This window comes from Zea mays, chromosome 4 (assembly GCF_902167145.1).
Source record: "Zea mays cultivar B73 chromosome 4, Zm-B73-REFERENCE-NAM-5.0, whole genome shotgun sequence".
NCBI lineage: Eukaryota > Viridiplantae > Streptophyta > Magnoliopsida > Poales > Poaceae > Zea > Zea mays.
In genome coordinates this window covers 221,514,486-221,535,791 of record NC_050099.1, presented here as the reverse complement: position 1 = coordinate 221,535,791, position 21,306 = coordinate 221,514,486, and the positions used below count along the sequence as shown (strand labels likewise).

The 21,306-nt window shown below is 43.4% G+C and overlaps 2 protein-coding genes across 6 annotated transcripts; both read right to left on the bottom strand.

Moving 5' to 3' along the window:
- Positions 1-2,126: 2,126 nt before the first annotated feature.
- On the bottom strand, positions 2,127-4,542 carry LOC103654637 (Putative endonuclease or glycosyl hydrolase). The gene is made up of 2 exons (XM_008681483.4): positions 4,070-4,542; positions 2,127-3,505 (listed from the first exon to the last, which is right to left on the bottom strand). Exons 1-2 carry the CDS (start codon positions 4,449-4,451, stop codon positions 2,463-2,465), a joined length of 1,425 nt encoding a protein of 474 aa, XP_008679705.1. The 5' UTR covers positions 4,452-4,542; the 3' UTR covers positions 2,127-2,462.
- A 4,646-nt stretch (positions 4,543-9,188) lies between these two features.
- On the bottom strand, positions 9,189-14,614 carry LOC109946095 (uncharacterized). Of its 5 annotated transcripts, none has more exons than XM_020552843.2 (12): positions 14,419-14,614; positions 14,274-14,341; positions 13,991-14,180; positions 13,472-13,735; positions 13,255-13,388; positions 11,200-11,383; positions 11,023-11,082; positions 10,673-10,849; positions 10,318-10,576; positions 10,025-10,230; positions 9,879-9,929; positions 9,189-9,782 (listed from the first exon to the last, which is right to left on the bottom strand). In XM_020552843.2, the coding sequence occupies exons 1-12, from the start codon at positions 14,452-14,454 to the stop codon at positions 9,492-9,494; spliced, it is 1,920 nt and encodes a 639-aa protein (XP_020408432.1). In that variant the 5' UTR covers positions 14,455-14,614; the 3' UTR covers positions 9,189-9,491. The 5 variants fall into 5 exon arrangements, with proteins under 5 accessions (XP_020408432.1, XP_020408431.1, XP_035823430.1 ...); XM_020552842.3 differs by having other exon boundaries at positions 10,673-10,924; positions 14,419-14,613; XM_035967537.1 differs by having other exon boundaries at positions 10,673-10,924; positions 13,983-14,180; positions 14,419-14,586.
- Positions 14,615-21,306: the final 6,692 nt, after the last annotated feature.

The following is a 21,306-nucleotide window of genomic DNA, read 5'->3' as shown; positions in this document are numbered from 1 at the left end:
GTCTCTTCGCTTGTATTTATATGTTCAAGCAATAAAGAAACTCTCGCTTGGTTGTTCAAGCAATAAAGAAACTCTCTCTCGGTTCTTATTTCTTACCGTATTCAAACAGTTCAAACATACAAACTGCATTATTAGCTTCAGCCAGCGTTGCAGTGTTCAGACTAGGATATCTTACTGCATTAGGGCATGTACAACCAAAAAAAACTCCAGATCAGTTTTTTAAATACAAGAGTCCGCTTAAAGGAGTGCATGATATAACTTTAAGCTTTGAAATCATAAATATAATTAAAAAACAATATGTATGAAGAGTCATGTAGAAACAAGCTCTATGTAAAAATTCTGTCTATTTGTTTTTTCAATTAGTCTCATAAAAACAAATCAAGTCCTTACCATCTATCCATGCTGATGAAGAAGTAATGAATCCCGCGACACGTCCAACCCTGTCGTCTGACCCTTTTCTGGCTCCTTCCAGCGTGTCAGGGTGGCGTCATGGGCTTAAGACTTGAGCCGTGCAGCTAGTTTGCTGCACTGAGCACAGCAACAGCGAAGCAGAACCATAGTGGCATAGTGATTGGTGATGCAGCCATCTGAAGTTTGAACTGAGGAAGATGGCCGTGTCTAGGGAGCAGACCTTGGAATCTCTTGAGAAGACACCTGACCAGCTGCTGCAAGGGTTCCCTTCCTGCTGTCAGGAATGTCATCTAAAGGTCCCATGCTTGCTAATGTCAGAGCAAGAGAACTAGATTATCGGTATAGAGCCAATCTGTCTTGACATCTGGCCCCCAATGTTGAAGAATGCTAGTCCCAACTTTGCAAGGAACAGGACTCTTGTAAGATGACGCTCTTCACCTGGCCCATGTATAGCAGAAGGGCGAATCGCACGTGTATAAAGACGTGTCCCTTCTGCAAGGTTTCACTGAATCAGTAAGACAGGCTGTGTATTATCAGATGCCACTCTTTACTTACAAGATGAAATGAAATGGCTGTTTGTTGTTTAAGAAGGAGCGGTTTTGCATGGCAACACTGAGATTTTCAGAATCTAAGGAATTTCCCGTTGGCAATCGGCTGCCCTCCAAACACCACATTGTTGTAACCGCTTACATAAACAAGCCTTGTGACGCCATGCTCATGTTTATATTGATCTCCCAACCTGGACCATCTCCTTCCCTGACATATACGAGTATTAAGTAACTGATGATTAATTCCGCAAACCATATATTGGTCACTCAACAACAGTTCCTCAAAACAATGAGTACTCGGTTCCATCACACACAAATAATGAGAGGCTAGCTGAGTGATTGCCGACGTAGTGGCTGGTATGACTAGTGCTGCTGTAACAATGTCCAGAAACAACTATACAGGAGCCTACCTATTTAGAAACAAAAATATGGAAGAGCCTGCCTACTTAGATTGATACACACAGATTAAGCAAAACCTGTACAGGCACAATAACTTTGCATTTTTACCTTCCATGATGTTAGTATTTTATGGGTACAGTCCATTTAAAATATTTTAATTACGATAAAAATAGCAACACTTAGGCAAAACTATAATTATACGTAAAATACTTTATTTCTTACATAGAGTTTGACTAGAAAAAAAATAGATATCATAGTTTAAAGAGAAATTAGACTATCTAATTCACCCATCTTTTAGTTTTCATCGTTCCCTTCAGTCTAAAAAATAAGGTTATTAAAACGATAAAACGTTGGAACGTTCATGAGATGAAATTTTGACTTTTAAACGTTTAAACTTTGTTTAAACGTAGTTTTAAACAACATAGGAAAAATACCAATACATCATAATTTCAGACAATAATATGAAGTTAAGTATCAAAACAGAGAGGTTAGTGGCTTACCAAAACTTCACCCATGAGCTGGATTGAACCCCAAAAGTAACTAATAGACTAGGCCCAAAAGTAGCTAATGGTCTAAAATGCATAAAACACTGTGTTTTACGGTTTAGAACGCTAAAACGTGGTTTCAACCTCTAATTAGAGTTTTAACGTTTAAACATAGTTTTAATAACACTGCTAAAAATAGTGCATCTCCAAACTGTTCCACACTACGGAAAATCTATGTAAAAAGAAACACAACATATAGATTGGTTTTCTGGCACCAGCAAAATTTCTGATCAGATGAGAACATCTCGCTGCATTAGCATCTATCCTTATGAAAACAAGGTTTTACGTACACTGAGTAGTAAATGAATACAATCCTCTTTTTACAGCATATGTTAAACCTTGATTAGCATACATGAATAATAAACTCCTCTTCCTCACCCAAAAAACAAAAAAGAAAAGAAACACAATGATCTTTCCATACCAATTCTCGCTTTGCTAAGCATATATTCAGATGAACACTCATCTTGTTCCTGTGCTGTAGTCACTACACCTCTGAACGACTATTCTACATTATCTATTCTACTTATTCATTGATGCTTTAGAAGAGATGACATGAAACCTAATCCTTTTGGCCATTCCATAAAGATGATATGCGTTCCAAGAAACCCCTTTTCTTGCTGATATTACCTTGCCCCCCTGACGAGGAAGGACCACCAGCAGCATTCGCCTTATCAGCTTCCATCAAGTTGACTGGTCGTTCTGTTTGCATAACAGGATCAACAGCTACATCATTCCTTTGGTCCATACATGGTGAATCAGACGGTGGTGATGGAACTTCCACAGTCCGAGTAACATCAGCTTCCACATGTATGGAAGGTGGCTCCGGTCGTTGAGTAGACCCAGGTGCTTTCCTGTTGTCTCTAGATGACTCATCTGGTGGGGATGATGGGACTTCCACTTGAAGAGTTCTCTTTTTTGGACGTGGTGATGGCTCCTCACTCTCACCTTCCTTGTGGCATTTTTCTTGAATGTGACTTTGAGCAGAATCCTCAGATCTCTTGAAAACCCCAACCACAGCAGGACCTCCATCATCTGGTAGAGGATCTATAAATTTCACAACATCAGACATGGAGAGGAGAAAAGCAGAGAAATCTTTGAAGCCAAATGCACTTGCATCAATATACACATTAATCCTTTTAAGCTCTTTTCTTAGTTCCGAAACACTGATCCCTTGAGGATAAAACCACAGCACTCTCTTAATTCCAACGACAGCGAATCTGGGAACCTTAGGTTCCTTGGTTTTCCTTGGTAAAGCCATGGGGTTCTTTGGTTTCAGGAGAAAGTCACGACCAGGTTCACTGTATTGACCATACCAAGAATTGGATAAACCATCAGGTGGATGATTTAAATATTTGGGTTTGAGATCCACCCCTGTAGCTAGATCCTCCCATGTCCACAAATAAGTTGCTGCACTGCGTAACATCTTGGAGCCAGAATCAGGGCAAGAAAGCAATACGTTATAATTGCTCATCCTAAGACGATGCAGGATGTTTGTGAAGTCTTTATCCCCCGATAGAAGGAAGAAATGAGATGGAGGAGGGTTCTGAGCAATCCAAGAGATAAGATCAGACATGAATGATCGGCCACAACCATCTTTTCCACCTAGGAAATGAAACCGTATTGTTAGTATGATCACAACACTGCACAACTGAGACCAAACTACAAAATTCTTAAATCACAAGCTGGCAACAAATTTAAAAATTCAAGTGTGTCGACTATCTCCAGAAAAGGTAAACATTTTAACAGATGACTTGAACTGATGTTTAGGGAGTCGGGAGTCCTATTTAACTTGAAATGGCAGCAGCACCACCAACGTAATAAGTCACTAATGATATTCAGATCCTAATATTTTGATAATCCACGTCCAATTATTCTTCTCGAATAGGGTTAGCTGAAGGCAAACTGCTTCACCACACTGTTGACAATTATGTGCTAGTCTTTGCATTGCTCCCTTGAGCTACTATACAAATATTGGCCATAGATGTTGTAAGCTTGTTGCAGTCCTAAAACTACATGTATATAAATATAATCTAATCAACCAGAAGCAACGAACCGACCAATCGTTTTTCACTCCAGTGATATTCTGAGTCTACCACGAATTTGCTAGTATGAGAGGAAGCGAGGAAATGGGGGAGAGTAGTGGCGGGAGGAGACAGAGGACGCAACTGGAAGGGACGTGCGACAAGATGACGCCGGTGTCAGCGAGCGCCTCCTGCTCGGTGAGCGGGATGTGGCTGACGTCGCCGAAGGCGGTGATCTCGACGGGCCCTCGGATGCCGGCGCACCGCAGCGCTTCCGTGACGCGCGGGGAGAGGTGGCGCGGGCTGGCGCGGCGAGGGAGGCGGCACCTCTGGAAGTCCCACCAGACCGTCACCTTCACCGCCTTGGACTCCTCCCACTCGTCCTCCCGCTGCTGGTGGTTGTAGTGCCGCTGCGCGCTGACGCCGCACCCGGTAGGGGACACGTAGGAGGTCGGGCTGCGGAGGAGGATGCCATGGTTGGCGGTTCGAACGCTGAGGAGAAAGTGGCGGGAGCGCGAGGCGTACATGGCGGCGGCACGACCTCGCCGTGGCGGCGGTTTGCGGGGGCCTTAGCACAGTCCGAAGGATAAAAGTCATAAACCCTCGTGGGCTGTGACTGGGCCCGGACACACCCAAAAGATGGATATTGGATGTATCTTTTTCTTTATATTTTAAAATAAACAACATTTCAATTTTTCTTTATATTTTATAGATATTTGCGGCTTAGGGAGAGCGGCAAGAACTTTTCTATATTTTTTATGTATTTTTACAAACTAGTCCCTACCTTGGGTTTAGAACGCGAGCGCTAAGGCACATGTCACTACGGGTGTAATTGGATCAGATACGGATGGATATCATTAAAATCATATTTTTTTCATATTTTTTCGAATACAGATAGCTTCGGATATGAATACAAATACAGATGTTTTTGGATGTAAATGTAGATAGTCGTGTATCAAATACAAAACTAGTCGGACATGGATAGCATGGGTAACGAATTTTTTATCGAATGTAAGACACCATTTTCACATACCATGGTTGTTGTGATTATTTAGCCACTCCTTGAGTCCAAATTCTTTTAAGGATTATATGTGGACATATGTTGTGCCTTAGTAAAATTTTATAAATTTCTGAGGCTATTTGTGTATTATTAATTCCTTTCTACCGAAAATCATCAAAATACAATTAAATTCATAAAATATTCTAGTGTCGATCGAAAATTGCAAATTAGTTATCAAGACTAATAAATATTCTATAAGAAGATAACCACAAATCTCGACATAAAAACGATAAAGTGAGCTATTGGTTATGTTGAAACTTGGATACATAAAGTGATTTCACGTGTAACTCACGTAACAAGTGGAAGTGAAATGGAAGAAACGTTGACATCTTATGGATTTTATGGTCTAAATATTTTTTAGGATTATAGATGGACATATGTTGTGCCTCCGTAAAATTTTATAAATTTATGAGGCTATTTACACCGTGTAGCGTATTTAATATCGGTATATATCATAAACTGGTTATATCGAGACTAGCTACATGGCTGTTGTAGCCTATATTTATGAAGCAAATAAAGCATTTAAAAATAGAAACTGCCACACATCTGTTTCTAAATTTACGTGTATGCAGGAAAATGTGTTTGACTCATGCATGCATTCATTTTTTTACGCGCCCAGACGTGGGATGAGGGCGCACCCGACAACCTAGCTTGAGTGGGTGGGCGCGCCGGGCTAGACCAGGTCGCAGAGGTGGTTGGCCTGTGCTTCATCTAACTATTTGAAGCCATGGCTCCTAATATATCTAATATTATATATATATAAGGGCAGGTATAACGGGAGCCCTGGGCTTCCAATAGTTAAAGGAAGCTCAGATCGATCATCCCTGCAACCTGGTTCAACCCAGCGCACCGACTGGACCAGGTTGTCGGTTGCACCACCCGCACCCACGTCTGCGCGCAAAAAAGGAATGCATGCATGAGTCAAACACGTCCCCTTGCATGCACATAAATTTAGGAAAGATATGTGTGGCAGTTTTTATTTTTAAATGCTTTATTTCCTCCATAAATTTAGGATCACTGCAACAGTCATGCAACTAGACTCGTAAGGACCATTTTATGATATATATTGCTACTAAATATGCTATCTTGTATAGATAATTATGTAATTCAGTATACTGCGTAAAAATCTGTTACCAGCTGCATGCACACGAATTTATGATGAAAATAATGTGCAATGAAAGTAAATGAATTGCACGCATAGAAACAAAAAATCGTATTTAATGTTTTATTTCCTTCATAAATATAGGATCCCTCCAACAGTCATGCAGCTAAACACATTAGATCTAGTTTATGATATATATTGATACAAATTATACTACATGGTGTAGCTATTTATGCAATTCGTTACACTGCGTAAAAAATCTGGCATGTTGTTCACTGGTGGACGCATCTCCGGGTTGGAGCGTAATAACCTTAAGTTTTGAGCATAAAATTCTTCAATTATAAGCGAAAATACCGAGCCAATGTGAGAGGTTGATAGCTCTAGTAGATTGTTATTACGATCCTATTTTTATGGCAGATCCGAAAAACATGGCAACCGCATGCATGCGGTTATACAGATCCAAAAACTATGGCAAAATGCATGCATGAGTCAAACACGTTCCCTTGCATGCGCGTAAATTTAGGAAAGATATGTGTGGCGGTTTTTATTTTAAATGCTTTATTTCTCCATAAATTTAGGATCACTGAAACAGCCATGCAGCTAGACTCGTAATGACCATTTTATGATATATACTAATACTAAATATGTCACACTGTGTAGATAATTATGCAATTCGGTATACTGCGTAAAAATATGTTAGCAGCTGCAAGCACACGAATTTATGATGGAAAGAATATGCAATGAAAGGAAATGAATTGCATGTATAGAAACAAAAAATCACATTTAATGTTTTATTTTCTTCGTAAATATAGGATCCCTCCAACAGCCATGCAACTAAACGCATTAGAACTAGTTTATGACATATACTGATACAAATTATATTACACGGTGTAGGCATTTATGCAATTTGTTACACTACGTAAAAAATCTGGCATGTTGTTAACTGGTGGACGCATCTCCGGGTGGAGCGTAAAAACCTTAAGTTTTGAGCATAAAATCCCTCAATTATAAGCGTAAATACTGAGTCAATGTGAGAGGTTGATAGCTCTAGTAGGTTTTTATTACTATCCTATTTTTATGACAGATCCGAAAATATGGCAGTCACATGCATGCAGTTTCTATTTTTATACAGATCCAAAAATTATGGCAAAAATCATGGGAGTTTCTATTGCATGCGCGCAAATTACGAACAACATAAATTAAGGAATTGCCTTTCCAATGTGCATGCAGTAAACTGATATACGAACTCCGTGTTTAAGCATAAAATCGTACAGTTTTTGGCGTAAATAATACATGTGGTAGGCATAAAACACAATAATCGAAAAGAAAACTAGGCCGGATCGGAGGATGTCACGCGTGATCATCGCTGCGCGCATCTCGAGCCTTCCGTGACGCCGCTGGCTCGAAGATCGCGCCTCATGTGTCGCCGTCGCTACTCGCACGTCGACGGGCGTCGCTTGCTCGCCGGCCTTGGAAGTACCGCCTCCTCGGGACCTCGGGGACGCGCCGCTTGCCCGCATGAGGGCCCCGCTGTCGCTCGCCCTCTGGATCGGGGAGCCGCCGCCACCGACCTGGGAACCGCCGCCACTACTCCGGATCGAGGAACCTCCGCCACCGCGCGTCGAGGTCATGGAGTTGCGGCCACCGGCTGGGGGTCCACCACCGCGCACGCTCTGGGGCAACCGCCGTCGTCGCACGCAGCGTCGCTAATGAATCGGGGTGGAGCGTAAAAAACTGAACCCTAGCACTTCGGGTCCTGTTTTATAGACGTCCGGATGTGGTCCGGCTCGACCGGATTGCACCGTCCGACCTGGGCTTCCTCTAGTTATTGGAAGACCAGGGCTTTTAATATATAAACTAATATATATATATATATATATATATATATATATATATATATATATATATATATATATATATATATAGTATGTGTGTTAAATGTATGAGCAATCTCTGGATATGTCCAGAGATGCCATTTAGGTCCATAAATTTTAAAAATGTATTACTAGGTTTTTGAACGTGTTAATTGACACACCACACAGTGGGCGCTATAGTCTAAAAATAGACCCGCAATACACAATTATTACAAACTTAGGGATATGTGGTATATTACTTAACAAGTTTAAAGAACTATAAATGCATTTTTAAAGTTCGTAGATCTAAGTAGTATCTCTTAATAAGTTTGGAGGTCACCGATAGTCCTTAGAGTAGTAGCTAAAATGAAAGCGATCACAAACCATACCAAAACAAAGATAGAAATGGATCCAAAGACCCGCACAAACCAAACTACACTACAAATCTACAGAGTAAAATACAGTAGCGGTCTTTAAATTTGGAACGATGTATCATGTGGATCTTCGAACTTAGAAAACCAGTAAAAATAAGTTATCTAATTTTGTTGGCATGCAAAAATGCCTAAAATCGGGTTTGCTCAAATGGGATATCGATATAGCATGTCACGTTATACTAATGAAAGATCGAAGACCCAGATAACACAATATATCAAGTTCAAGGACCCAAATGATTTTAACGTGGCACGCTACGTCAATATCCGATTTGAGAAAATATGGTTTTAAATAGTTTTGCACATGCGGGCTAACTGACCCAAATAACATAGCTTGATAAATCCGAGGACCACTACTGCATTTCTCATCTAACAAATCCAGACCATGGGCAAAGGTGGATCTCCTGTACAACAAAATAAAGGTGAATATAAAGTACTCCACAAATCCAACCCTAACCTATGGAGTGAGACGAATACATGCGTATGGATAATTCAAGGAATAAGGCTTGGTTTGATTTGCATAAAACTATCTTTTGACACGTGCGAAATTTTGGCATTGTAAATGTTTTGAGGACGACATATATTTTCTGCATATATGAGTATTTTCTGAAAAAAAGAGGTTTATCATATTTTAAATGCTACTGAACACTTATGCAGTGTTTGAATGCACTAGAGATAATAGTTAGTTGGCTAAAAATTGTTAGTGTAATTAGCTAACTAGCTATTACCTAATTTTCTAAAAATATCTAATAACTAAACTATTAGTTAGACTGTTTGGATTTTTGACTAATTTTAGCAGTTAACTATTAGTTATAGTGTATTCAAACACCCCATTATTCTCACAACACATGACACGCCACCATTTGTTTCACAAACATCACTCGTATTTGTACATATCCCAATCGGACTAGTTGTTGATACCAAACCATAATTTGTCTGTCCAGATGAATTTTATGCTCTGCGATTGCTAGGTGACGGGGCAACAGAGCAAAAAATTGTGTCTCGCATCTAAAATTCATTAAAAACAACACGAATGCTGCGGTTATATACTGTAATGGATAATGACTTGTGTGATACGTATTCAGATCATCTCCAGGTCCAGGAGCACATCATCACCATCATCACCGAAACAACTCTGGGAAGGACCACATGATGAACCTTGCATAGATGTCGTTCTCCAGGAACTCTATGTGCGCAGCTCTGCCGATCATGGTGTTCAGGTTCCGTCCTTGGGCGGACTGGTCGAATATCACGTCACAACGCATGAATACCCGAGTTTCCGACGTTGGTGCCCGGATCTGGTCCAAGCAATTGTTCAGCATCTCAGTGAACACCTGCCCGCGTTTCGAGTTATCTGACGACGAGGCGTGGCAGAGGTCGATTCTTGCTGAATGGTATGGGACGTAACCATCCTAGCAAGTAGAATGATGACACTTTCAAGTGAAGTGATATGATGTCCAACTTTAAGCCTGGCAGAAGAAAGAACGTTGGGCATACATCTGCAGTACCTGCGGTGACGATACCAGGATGATGTTCTTGAAGTTCTCCAGTGTCTTCAGCTGCCACAATAGATGAACAAAAGATGAATACACGCGACAAGTTTGGCTAGATTCAGCAGCAGTTCAGCTTCCAAAACTTAACATATAATGTATACCTTGCAGAGCTTGTAAAAGAACGTGTTCTGTGGGTCGTGGTCATCACTGAAAGTGAGCTGATGCATGCACTGCATGCCCTTGAGCCGTTTCATGAGCCAGAGGCCAGAGTTGAACAGAGAATTTGGGCTGTACCAGTAACCCAAGTGAGGTCCCGATATGGACATGTATGTATACAGGTTCTTCAAAAATGGCTGCAATTTGGGTTCTTTTGAGATGGAAGGAACAGATTAGCCATATTCACACAACTGCTAGGAAGGGGGAAATATTTTTGAAGCCGCCAGTTTGAATCTACCTGTGAGGGCACTTCTGAGGATAATGTTCCCAATAGAATGACCGACAAAACTGAGCTTAATCTCTTTGCAACCTCCATTTCTGGAGTACTTGTCCACCTTCCTTTTGAGGAATGCCACTACTTCATTAGCGAGCCTTCTACCCATTTCTTTAAAATCCCCAGACGTTCTATCCTCATTTATCTGAGACAATAGGCACTCAGCCCCAGGATCAAGCAAAAGCCATTGGTTCTTAACAAGACGTAAATCCAGATGATGCCCCTGTTTATTTTAGGGATCAGCAGAAGTTTCAACTAGATATGTTGCAGATATATGTGATAAGGCTGGAACAATCGTTACCAGTCCCAAGAAACTTACCTGAAATCCATGCACAAAAATGACAGCTCGTAAAATGCGTCCACTCTTGAAACCACAAGTTTCTTCCCCCAATGATTGTCCTTGTAGTAGAGGTGGTGGCACAATAGTACGAGCTGGTTCTGAAGCATCTGTTAGAAAATCCTTGCTAGAACAATGTTGCGGAATAACCATGACATGCTGCTCTATGCGGACAACAGGTATACATGAAGGATCAGCATAAATATGCATATCTTGAACAGACGGCGTGTTAATCTGAAGTATGCTTTCCGTTAGTTTCAATTTTCTTTAAAAAGTACCATAAGTGTAGGACTCGAATAGTATTGCTGACTTGAAGATATACCCCCACTAACCTTCATTTGTGCTATACTTTTCCTGTGCAGTTCAGCCTGTGACATCGAATTTTGTATAGGCTATACAATACATGGAGCCATCAAATATATAGCAACACAAAAAAAACTTTAGGTCAATACAATTTCTCATATAAATTATGAGCGATCGATGATAAATATTCAAGAAAAGATAATTACATCATGATGGACCTTTCTTGAACTGGAAATCCGAATCAAATGGCGAGGAGAGTCGTCATTCATGCTTCTCAAATAGCGATGTGGAATCTCAATCTTTGAATGAATAATCCATATTGACCATTCTGCTTTCCGATTAATATCCCACATATCATGCAAATAACCCATTACCTTGTCTTTATGTGTCCTGCATGGGGCCAACGAAAAATTGGTGCAATCTTATTAACTTTAATTTGATTCGTCGTATGAGCGACAAAAGCAACGCTAGAGTAAACACTCAAATGATGAATTGTTTTAAACGTGTAATAGATGACCTGCAACTAGTGGAATTAGCAATAAGGGGTCGGTGCTTCACTTGGTCAAATGAACAAGACTCGCCCATAATGTCTCGCATCGACCATGTTTTCTGTTCTACAGAATGGCATAACCTTTTCCCCAATTCAGATCTCCAGGCTTTAGCGACTATGACTTCAGATCATGCTCCTTTGCTCCTACAGGGGGATGTTACCTTGGATTTCTACAAGGGTTTTCGGTTTGAATCTTTTTGGACCTCCATGCCTGGTTTCATGGATATGGTACGTAGCACTTGGGAGCAACCTGTTCAGTCAGACGATGATGCCATTTTACTCTTCCATGTGAAAATGCGTAGGACGACCAAGGCGATTAGGATATGGCGGAGACAAAATGTAGGAAACATTCCGTTGCAGCTGGCAGTAGTGCAAGTAACAATTTTGCATCTGGGGATATTATTCATCACAGAAGAGGCCTTAGGCAGGGGGACCCCCTGTCCCCTATGCTCTTTATCATTGTTATGGATGTCCTCAACTCGCTGATGCTGAAGGCGCAAGATCTGGGTTTGTTGCAACCTCTTCTAAGGCGCGGTAGGGGCCAACACATTTCCTTATATGCAGACGATGTGGTGCTGTTTTTAAAGCCTGAAATTGATGAGCTCAATTTGCTGAAGGAAATATTAAGGATTTTTGGGGAAGCTACAGGTCTTATCACAAATATCAACAAATGTAGCATCACACCCATACATTGTAATGAGCAGCAAGTTGACATGTCCAAGGAGATTTTCCCTTGTAATGTGCAGCAGTTCCCCTGTAGATATTTGGGACTGCCTCTATCGGTAAAGAAGCTTCCAAAGATTGCTTTTCAAGAGCTTATTGACAAGGTGGCTGACAAATTGCCAGGGTGGAAATCTGCCCTGATCACCAATGCTGGAAGACTCCACTTGTAGCGCCTACCAAGCTCAGTTTGTTAGAAGCATGTCTAGAATTAAAATTAAAGCCATATGGAAAGCAAAAGCCGAGCCTAAATGTCGCTTTTTCGCATGGACGCTCCTTCATGAAAAGATCCTCAGCTGCAAAAGAGGGGATGGGACCACAACCCTATTTGCCCTCTATGTCACATAGAACCAGAAACTCCGAGTCACCTGTGCAAGGATTGCAGCTACTCAAAAAGCATTTGGAGGATTTTGTTACAATGGACCGATCTCAGCTTCTTAGTGAATATAAATCATGATGGTCATTTACATTTATGGGGAGAAGGTGTAGGCTCAGAATTGATAAACCGAGACGAAGGGTCTTCGATGGGCTAGTGGTCTATTTTTGTAGAATATTTGGAAAGAAAGGAATAGAAGATTTTTTCAAAATTCTGGGAAAATCATCTCGCTGTTGCACATCTCATCAGAGAGGATGTATTGCAATACAGGGCGGCTCACTATAGCTTTGTTTAGAGGGTCTCTATTTGTTGCAGGGTGGCTCACTCTTGTTTTATTTAGAGAGTTTCTTTTTGTTGTGTGTTTTTCTTATCTTTTCATGGGTTGTTGTAATCGTGCTCGTGGTGGTTAGGACCCCTGTAATTGGTGCTTTTTTGTTTGCTTTGCTTCTCCCTCTTATTAATGAATTGTGGCAACTCTCTTGCCACCTTTTTGAAAAAAATATTATTATTAAAGAGTCATTATATGTTTATAAGTAAAGAACCATAAGAATAAGAAACACCCAATCAATGGATACACCCATCTTCTAAAACGAGATGCATGGGAAGATAACTAACCTATGGAATTTCAAGAACTCATTCCATATAAATGAGAGTTGGCTGCTGACAATTTGAAATAGTTCAAACAATTCTTCCTCAGATAGAGTATACAGCAAGATATCATCAGTGCTTCCAACCACAACCCCAGAACTCTGAAACAAGTTTGAGATGCATCAACCAATACAGATATTCAAAAAGATAGAAAACGTTTTTCAGAAAAAAAAGTGAAGTATACCTCAAGAAAATCACGTAAGATGCCAGTCATCTGGGGACTACACTTTGTGGGCGTACCCTGCCCATAACTGTAACTGGGCGAAGCTGACTTTGATGGTTGAACTGTCTCATATTTACCAAGGGTTAAGTCAGTGCGATCCAAATCCTCAAGAGTGCTACCAACAGCATTACTGATCTTCTTCACTTCTTCAAGAAGTATTTCCCTAGATATTAGTGATGCTTTCACAATACCATATGACTTTGAGCCAAAACTTTGTTCCAGCGGCTGCATGTTATGCACCAACTTTTATTCTTAAAACTAAGAAGGCAATTTATTCGTTTCTATTACTAAGTTCCTACTAGATATTGGCATGCCATAAACATATATGGTCTGCAGCTGATGATTGATTAAAAATCTTCAATTAATATTTGTGACATATTGATTACAAGCATACATGCGGTTTATGTTATAGCAATATCACAAAAGCTTTGTAGTGGGAAAGGCATCTAAAGAAATCTAAAGAATCACAAACCTGTGTACCTTCAGTGATGATTTAGTCACAGCAGCTTTCAGGTAGACAATGTGTATTGTCAGATCCACTAGCGCCGAGTGTAATGCGTCAAAATGGACAGGGCAATACGAGTGTAAGCCTAGGAGTGCTCTATGTGGGATCCTAAATTCATGGACAGGGATCAAATCTGTATCATCACTTGAATCTTGAACGTCAGTCCTATGATGCAAAAGAAAGCAGCTTATCAGAGTTGATGAATGCGAACTGTATAATTTTGGGTGCACATGTGGTTTAACACAATAACACACACACCATGCATTCCCCAGTGTTGGGATATATATGAGCTCGAACTTCAATATAACAGAAGAAGTTGCTGGACCCTAGAACGGAGAGAGAGTACAGATCAGGCTAAAGGAAACAAGGTTCACTAACAGAAACAAAATTTATAGTACTCAACCTCGTCTTCGCTGTTGGGTATGTAGAAGGACACCATAACTGATAGATAAATATCTTGCCTAGAATATTTAACAAGAAACGGCTGTGTGTAGAAGCTATTGTCAACATCGTCTATTTTCCAAAAGCCAAATGAGCTCTTCACACCAATATCAATAGCTGCATAATCCACCTAGCATGTCATTATCTATTAGCCAAAGGTTTGAGTTCAAAAGTCATATAAATATAGGAAAATGTCAAAAAAAGAAATCTGACACTTCATTCTGCTCCGGAGTTTTCTAGATTTATACTACTAAGGATTAACAAAAACATAAGGATAAACCACTGCAAGAGGGTTAAAACTTATTAGTTGCTTTAATACTGTATTATATATCCAATAGTAACGAGGTAGCGCAACACATAACTTTCCATAGTGATCTCCTAAGCAATTTTCACTTTCATCTGTACTTTGACATAAACACAAGTAAAAAGAACCACTTGATCATAGTTCTCTTGATAAACTTTTGATTCTAGGCATGTCAAGATTTAGACAATGGAGAGATTATTAGGTGGCCTACATGTTGATTTTACATATATTTAGTAATGAGATAATCATTTACTCTACTCAACAATATAATTAAGTCAGGAGTAGGTATTTCAGTGATTTCATATCGTCTGACTAATCGCGATTAGTCAGGTTGGGTACTCAATGCTCGATAAGGGGGGCTGATTCGGTCAGGTGATCTATCATCCATATCGTTCGACTAGTCGGCGATATGTAGCGATTAGTCGTCCTGATGGCAATCAGCCGATCAATAGGGCTTGATCAGGGAAGTCCAACAAAAGGTTTTCGGCCCATAATTTATATAGCCTACTCTTCCAATTCCTAGGGTCGGCGGCTCCCTTCTCTCTCCCTCCAACCCTCGTGTATCACCGGCGGTTCCCTTCACTTTCCCTTTGACCCTCCTGTATCACCAGCAGCTCCCTTCTCTCTCAGTCAGAACGATCAGTCGTCATGACCATCGTCTAATCGTGACTAATCGGCTAATCGCTCAGTCAGAACGATCAGACGATATGAAAACACAGGGTATGATTGAACCAGAAACTACAGGGCAACAAGCACAGTATTTCAATCTGAACTATACTTTTTTTATTTGCAGATTGATTTGCTTAATGCATAGTATTGATCAGAGTGAAGCAGTGAATTTTCTTTTCCATCTTGAAACAAGCAAAAAAAATTGCAAGTCGTTGTATTATTAGAGATATATAAGAACTAGTCCAAATAGATTACAAACAAAATGAAGTAGGGAATTTTGTATTTGAGGAAAGCTCGTCATGAAGTTGGCAAGCAATTTAACCGTTGTCTTTCACTCTAACCTTTATGTGAGTGAAGTAGAATGCAGGAATTGTGTCTATATTGATAGAGTAGAGTGTTGTTACATATATAGGGGAAGAGCCAGAGGCAAAAGGAAACCTCCTAAACAAGGAAACAGCAGGACCCTAATTAATCCTTACCATCCTGGACTCTTCCCCAAATCTCTGTCTATCCTAACCTGCTATACAAGGTTGGCCGGTTGCTTATGGAAGCCAGGCATCACGCCTATATACAAGGCAATGAATATTGTTGTCTAACATCCCCCACAGTTGATACGTCCGTTGAGCGAACGTTGAGGCTGGACCGAAAATCAGTGAACACCGAAGACGACAAACCTTTGGTGAAGACGTCAGCATACTGTGAAGTCGTCCATACATGTAGGACACGGACATTGCCAAGAGCAACATATTCCCGAACGAAATGAATGTCGGTCTCCACATGTTTGGTGCGCTGGTGCTGAACGGGGTTGGAGGACATGTAGACAGAACTGTCACAGTATAGGTCGTCTTCGGCAGAGGAGCATGCAATTCAGTCAAGAGCTGTCGAAGCCAGGTTGCCTCGGCAATGGCATTAGCAACAGCACGGTATTCAGGTTCAGCACTGGAGCGAGAAACCGTATTCTGGCGCTTGGAAGACCAGGAGACCAGGTTGTCACCGAAGAAGACAACATAGCCAGAGGTGGATCTGCGGGTGTCTGGACAGCCCGCCCAATCGGCATCAGAGTAAACGACCAACTCAGTTTGAGAAGTTGATCGAAGAAACAACCCCGAATGCAAAGTGCCTCTGATGTATCGTAGGATGCGTTTGAGGGCAGCCAAGTGTGGTTCCCGTGGATCATGCATGTGGAGACAAACCTGTTGAATAGCATAAGCAATGTCTGAACGGGTGAATGTAAGGTACTAAAGAGCTCCTGCAAGGCTGCGGTAATCAATGGGATCCGAAACTGGAGTGCCATCAGAGGGGAGCTTGGGGTTCACATCGACTAGTGTAGTCATGGCTTGCAATCACTCATACCAGCTCGCCCAAGAATCTCAATCATGTACTGATGCTAGGAAAGATAGATGCCTGAGGTAGAGTGTTGAACATGCATGCCGAGGAAATGGTGAAGTCTGCCAACATCCTTCATAGGAAATTCTTGCTAGAGGGCATTGATGATACGTCGTAGTGTTGGCAGGGAGGAGGCAATGAGCACAATATCATCCACATACAGAAGAAGATAGGCCATGTCTACACCCTTGTGACAGACAAACAGGGACGTATCTGTTTTGGCCTCAATGAAATCGAGTTGCAGAAGGTGAGAAGTGAATCTGTTGTACCATGCACGGGGGGCTTGCTTGAGTCCATAAAGAGAGCGGTTGAGGCGGCATACATAATCTGGATGAGTGGAGTCTTCGAAACTAGTGGAGTGAGCACAGATGACAATTTCAGACAATGTGTCGTGAAGAAAAGCATTATTGACATCCAACTGATGAATAGGTCATCCGCGTGAAAGAGCCAATGAGAGCATTGTCCAACTGTAGCAGGTTTGACCATGGGACTAAAAGTCTCAAAGAAGTCGATGCCAGGGCATTGAGTGAACCCGCGAAGGACCCATCGTGCCTTATACCGCTCAAGAGAGCCATCGGTGTTGAACTTATGCTTGAATATCCATTTGCCTGTCACAACATTGGAGTGAGGTGGCCGAGGAACGAGATCCCAAGTGTTGTTTCCAACTAGAGCTGCATACTCCTGTTCCATAGCAGCGCACCAATGGGGATCGGCCAGGGCAGCACGATAGCTGCGAGGAATTGGAGACAATGCTGAAGTTTCAAACAGAGCTAGGAACCAAAGGCCACGCTTGCCCCGGGTGGTCATACGGTGGTGGTTGACCACAGGGGGCACAACAACAGCGCCGGTAGGGACAGTTGGAGTAGCTCCTGGAGCATCAGGGGGCGCTGGGGCTGATGGCCCAGCAACATCATACGCTTGGGCTGCTGGTGAAGGAGACGCTGCGATAGGAAGTCAACGGCGAGAATACACCTGTCCATAGAAATGGTCGAGGGTGATCGCACTGGGGGCAACCGGGGTAGCTGCTGGTGGAGCCGGCTGCACGACACGGGTCCCTAGAGCATCAGGGAGCGCCAGGGCTGTTGGTCCAGCAGCATGAGGCACCGTAGCTGCTGGTCTAGCAGCAGGAGACGCCGGGGCTGTTGGTGAAGGTGAGGAAGCCCGCTGAAGCTCACGCGACTGTCCAAGGGACTGTGGTGAGTAGTCCGGGGCAGCCACAGGTGGTTCGCCAGGTGAACGATTCTTTGTTGCAGCAGTACCTGGAGAAGAAGAAAAACCGGTGATAGTTCAAAAGGAACTGAGACCGTGTCCAGGAAATCAAGGACAACACACGTGGGAGGGGAAGAAGCCTCGGAAAAGGGAAAAGAGGCTTCATCAAAGACCACGTGGCACAAGATGATTATGTGATTGGATTGATGATCGAGACAAAGGTAGCCCTTGTGGTGAGGGGAATACCCGAGAAAAACGTAGAGGGTGGAGCGAGGGGAAAGTTTGTGGGGGGCTGTGGCTGACAGGTTGGGATAACAAGTGCAACCAAAAACACGGAGATGCTCATATGAAGGATGTTTACCAAATAGATAGAAGTGAGGCGTGGAATAGTTGAGGGTTTTGGTAGGTAGGATGTTTATGAGATAGGTGACAGTGCCTAGAGCTGCGGCCAAAAAGACGGGCGAACACTAGCATGGAAAAGAAGGGAACGAACGACATTGTTTATGGATCGTATAATGCGTTCAGCTTTGCCATTCTGGGCGGAGGTGTAGGGGCATGACATATGAAGGTGAATGTCGTGCGAGGAGAAAAATGTGTAGGCATGTAGGTTGTCGAACTCACGACCGTTGTCGCACTGAATACCCTGGATGGTGATCTCGAACTGGGTGCGTACATAGGCAAAGAAAGTAGTGAGGGCAGAAAAGGTGTCGGATTTGAGGCGCAAAGGGAATGTCCACAGAAAATGGGAGTAATCGTCTAAAATGGCAAGATAGTATTTATGACTAGAGACACTAGTCAAAGGGGAGGTCTACAAATCACAATGTATTAACTGAAAAATTTTAGTAGCCCTGGAGGTGGATGTATGAACAGGAAGACGAACATGATGTCCTAATTGACAAGCATGACATAAAGGAGCAGTGGCACTCTTATTACAAGAAATGATTGACGACTCGACTAGGTGGGATAAGACAGCGTGACCAGGGTGCCCAAGACGCTGGTGCCACAGAGACATAGTAGATTTTGCCGAAGCATGAAGGGTGGTAGCCGGGAGCGGAAGGGGGTATAGGGCCAAGTGCTATCACATCTGAGGATCTCGCGCCGAGTAGGAAGATCCTTCACAGAGCAACCAAGTGGGTCAAATTCAACAGAACAATTGTTATCGGTGGTGAATTGACGAACATAAATCAAATCCTTAATACAGGATGGTGAGACAAGGACATTATTAAGGGATAGATTATGTGGAAGGTAAGCGGTGCCAGTGGAAGTGACAGGAATGAGATGACCATTACCGACAACAATATGTGAAGGAATATGACGAGAAGGAGGGGTTCGAGAGATGATACCGGCGTCAGAGATCATGTGGCTAGTGGCACCAGTGTCGAAGTGCCACTCATGCTGAACAGGTTGTTGAAGAGCAATAGTCTAGAAGTTGGCAGCCAGAGTCTGCTGATCCCAGACCGGAGTGGGAGCGGGTGGGCCAGCGTAGCCGGGAGGTGGCCCATAGGAGGCCAGGGGAACACCCCACTGTCTGGTCCACTGACCAGGGGGTCTGGCCAGCAGAGCCTGAGACGAGGGCGCGCCTTGTGGCGGGCAAGGCGCGGTAGGTGGTCGCTGACCTGGCCACATGTAGATAGCCCCTGACCAGGGGTTGTAGTAGCTATAGTGGGACCCCTGGCCAGCGGAAGGTCCAGCGTCGGCGTGGCTAGTGGTGGAGTGCCTACCACCGCCGCGTTTTCCCCTCTTGCCACGCTGGTTGGAGCTATAGCGGCCGCCGGAGCCTCCCCAGAGGGCTGCGAGGGGGCCGGCAGCTGTGTGGCCGGCTGCTGGGAATGACGAGGAGCGCCGGTGGAGGGCGTAGGAGGAGTGGTGCTGCCTATGCTACCAAGCGCAGTGAGCACAACAAGGGCAACAGTAGGTGGAGTATTCGCCATGGTGAGCTCCTCAAGAGCAAGGTCGTCGCGGACCTGCAGAAAATTGGGCAGGGGGTATGTGCGACGAAGATGAAAACCCAGCGCAAGGAAGCGCTTGTTAAGACCTCGGATGATGTTGAGAACAAGAATTCTGCCGGAGACGTGCTCGCCAAGGTCGCGAAGATCCTCGGCAAGCTTTTTGTATCGACGGTAGTATTCGGCAACGGGAAGGTCGCCCTGGGAGAAGGAGCAGAACTCTTGGTCGGCGTAGAGGGCATGGGTGGTGTGGTTCCCTAGGAACTGTGACTCGATGGAGAGCCATAAGACGCGAGTAGTGACGCCGTGCTGGGATACAGTGTTGGCGAGGTCGTCGGAGATGGTGTTGAGGATCCAAGTACGGATGACGGCATCCATGTGAACCCAATTGGGTGAGGCATATGCAGTGATATCGGAGAGAACATGACCATACAGAGAACTTGGTTAGGGTGATGAGGAAGGTATCGCACCATCGGGCGTAGAATGTGAGAGGTTGATAGCTCTAGTAGGTTTTTATTACTATCCTATTTTTATGACAGATCCGAAAATATGGCAGTCACATGCATGCAGTTTCTATTTTTATACAGATCCAAAAATTATGGCAAAAATCATGGGAGTTTCTATTGCATGCGCGCAAATTACGAACAACATAAATTAAGGAATTGCCTTTCCAATGTGCATGCAGTAAACTGATATACGAACTCCGTGTTTAAGCATAAAATCGTACAGTTTTTGGCGTAAATAATACATGTGGTAGGCATAAAACACAATAATCGAAAAGAAAACTAGGCCGGATCGGAGGATGTCACGCGTGATCATCGCTGCGCGCATCTCGAGCCTTCCGTGACGCCGCTGGCTCGAAGATCGCGCCTCATGTGTCGCCGTCGCTACTCGCACGTCGACGGGCGTCGCTTGCTCGCCGGCCTTGGAAGTACCGCCTCCTCGGGACCTCGGGGACGCGCCGCTTGCCCGCATGAGGGCCCCGCTGTCGCTCGCCCTCTGGATCGGGGAGCCGCCGCCACCGACCTGGGAACCGCCGCCACTACTCCGGATCGAGGAACCTCCGCCACCGCGCGTCGAGGTCATGGAGTTGCGGCCACCGGCTGGGGGTCCACCACCGCGCACGCTCTGGGGCAACCGCCGTCGTCGCACGCAGCGTCGCTAATGAATCGGGGTGGAGCGTAAAAAACTGAACCCTAGCACTTCGGGTCCTGTTTTATAGACGTCCGGATGTGGTCCGGCTCGACCGGATTGCACCGTCCGACCTGGGCTTCCTCTAGTTATTGGAAGACCAGGGCTTTTAATATATAAACTAATATATATATATATATATATA

Excerpts from the sequence above, each read along its gene's own strand:
- LOC109946095 (XM_020552842.3), bottom strand. The coding sequence starts at position 14,454 with ATGGTGTCCTTCTACATACCCAACAGCGAAGACGAG. Across the intron at positions 14,181-14,273 it reads CCAACACTGGGGAATGCATG|GACTGACGTTCAAGATTCAA; the intron begins GTGTGTGTGTTA and ends TTTGCATCATAG. Across the intron at positions 11,384-13,254 it reads GAGTTCTTGAAATTCCATAG|GACACATAAAGACAAGGTAA; the intron begins GTTAGTTATCTT and ends GGCCCCATGCAG.
- LOC103654637 (XM_008681483.4), bottom strand. The coding sequence starts at position 4,451 with ATGTACGCCTCGCGCTCCCGCCACTTTCTCCTCAGCGTTCGAACCGCC. Across the intron at positions 3,506-4,069 it reads CTTGTCGCACGTCCCTTCCA|GTGGAAAAGATGGTTGTGGC; the intron begins GTTGCGTCCTCT and ends TTCATTTCCTAG.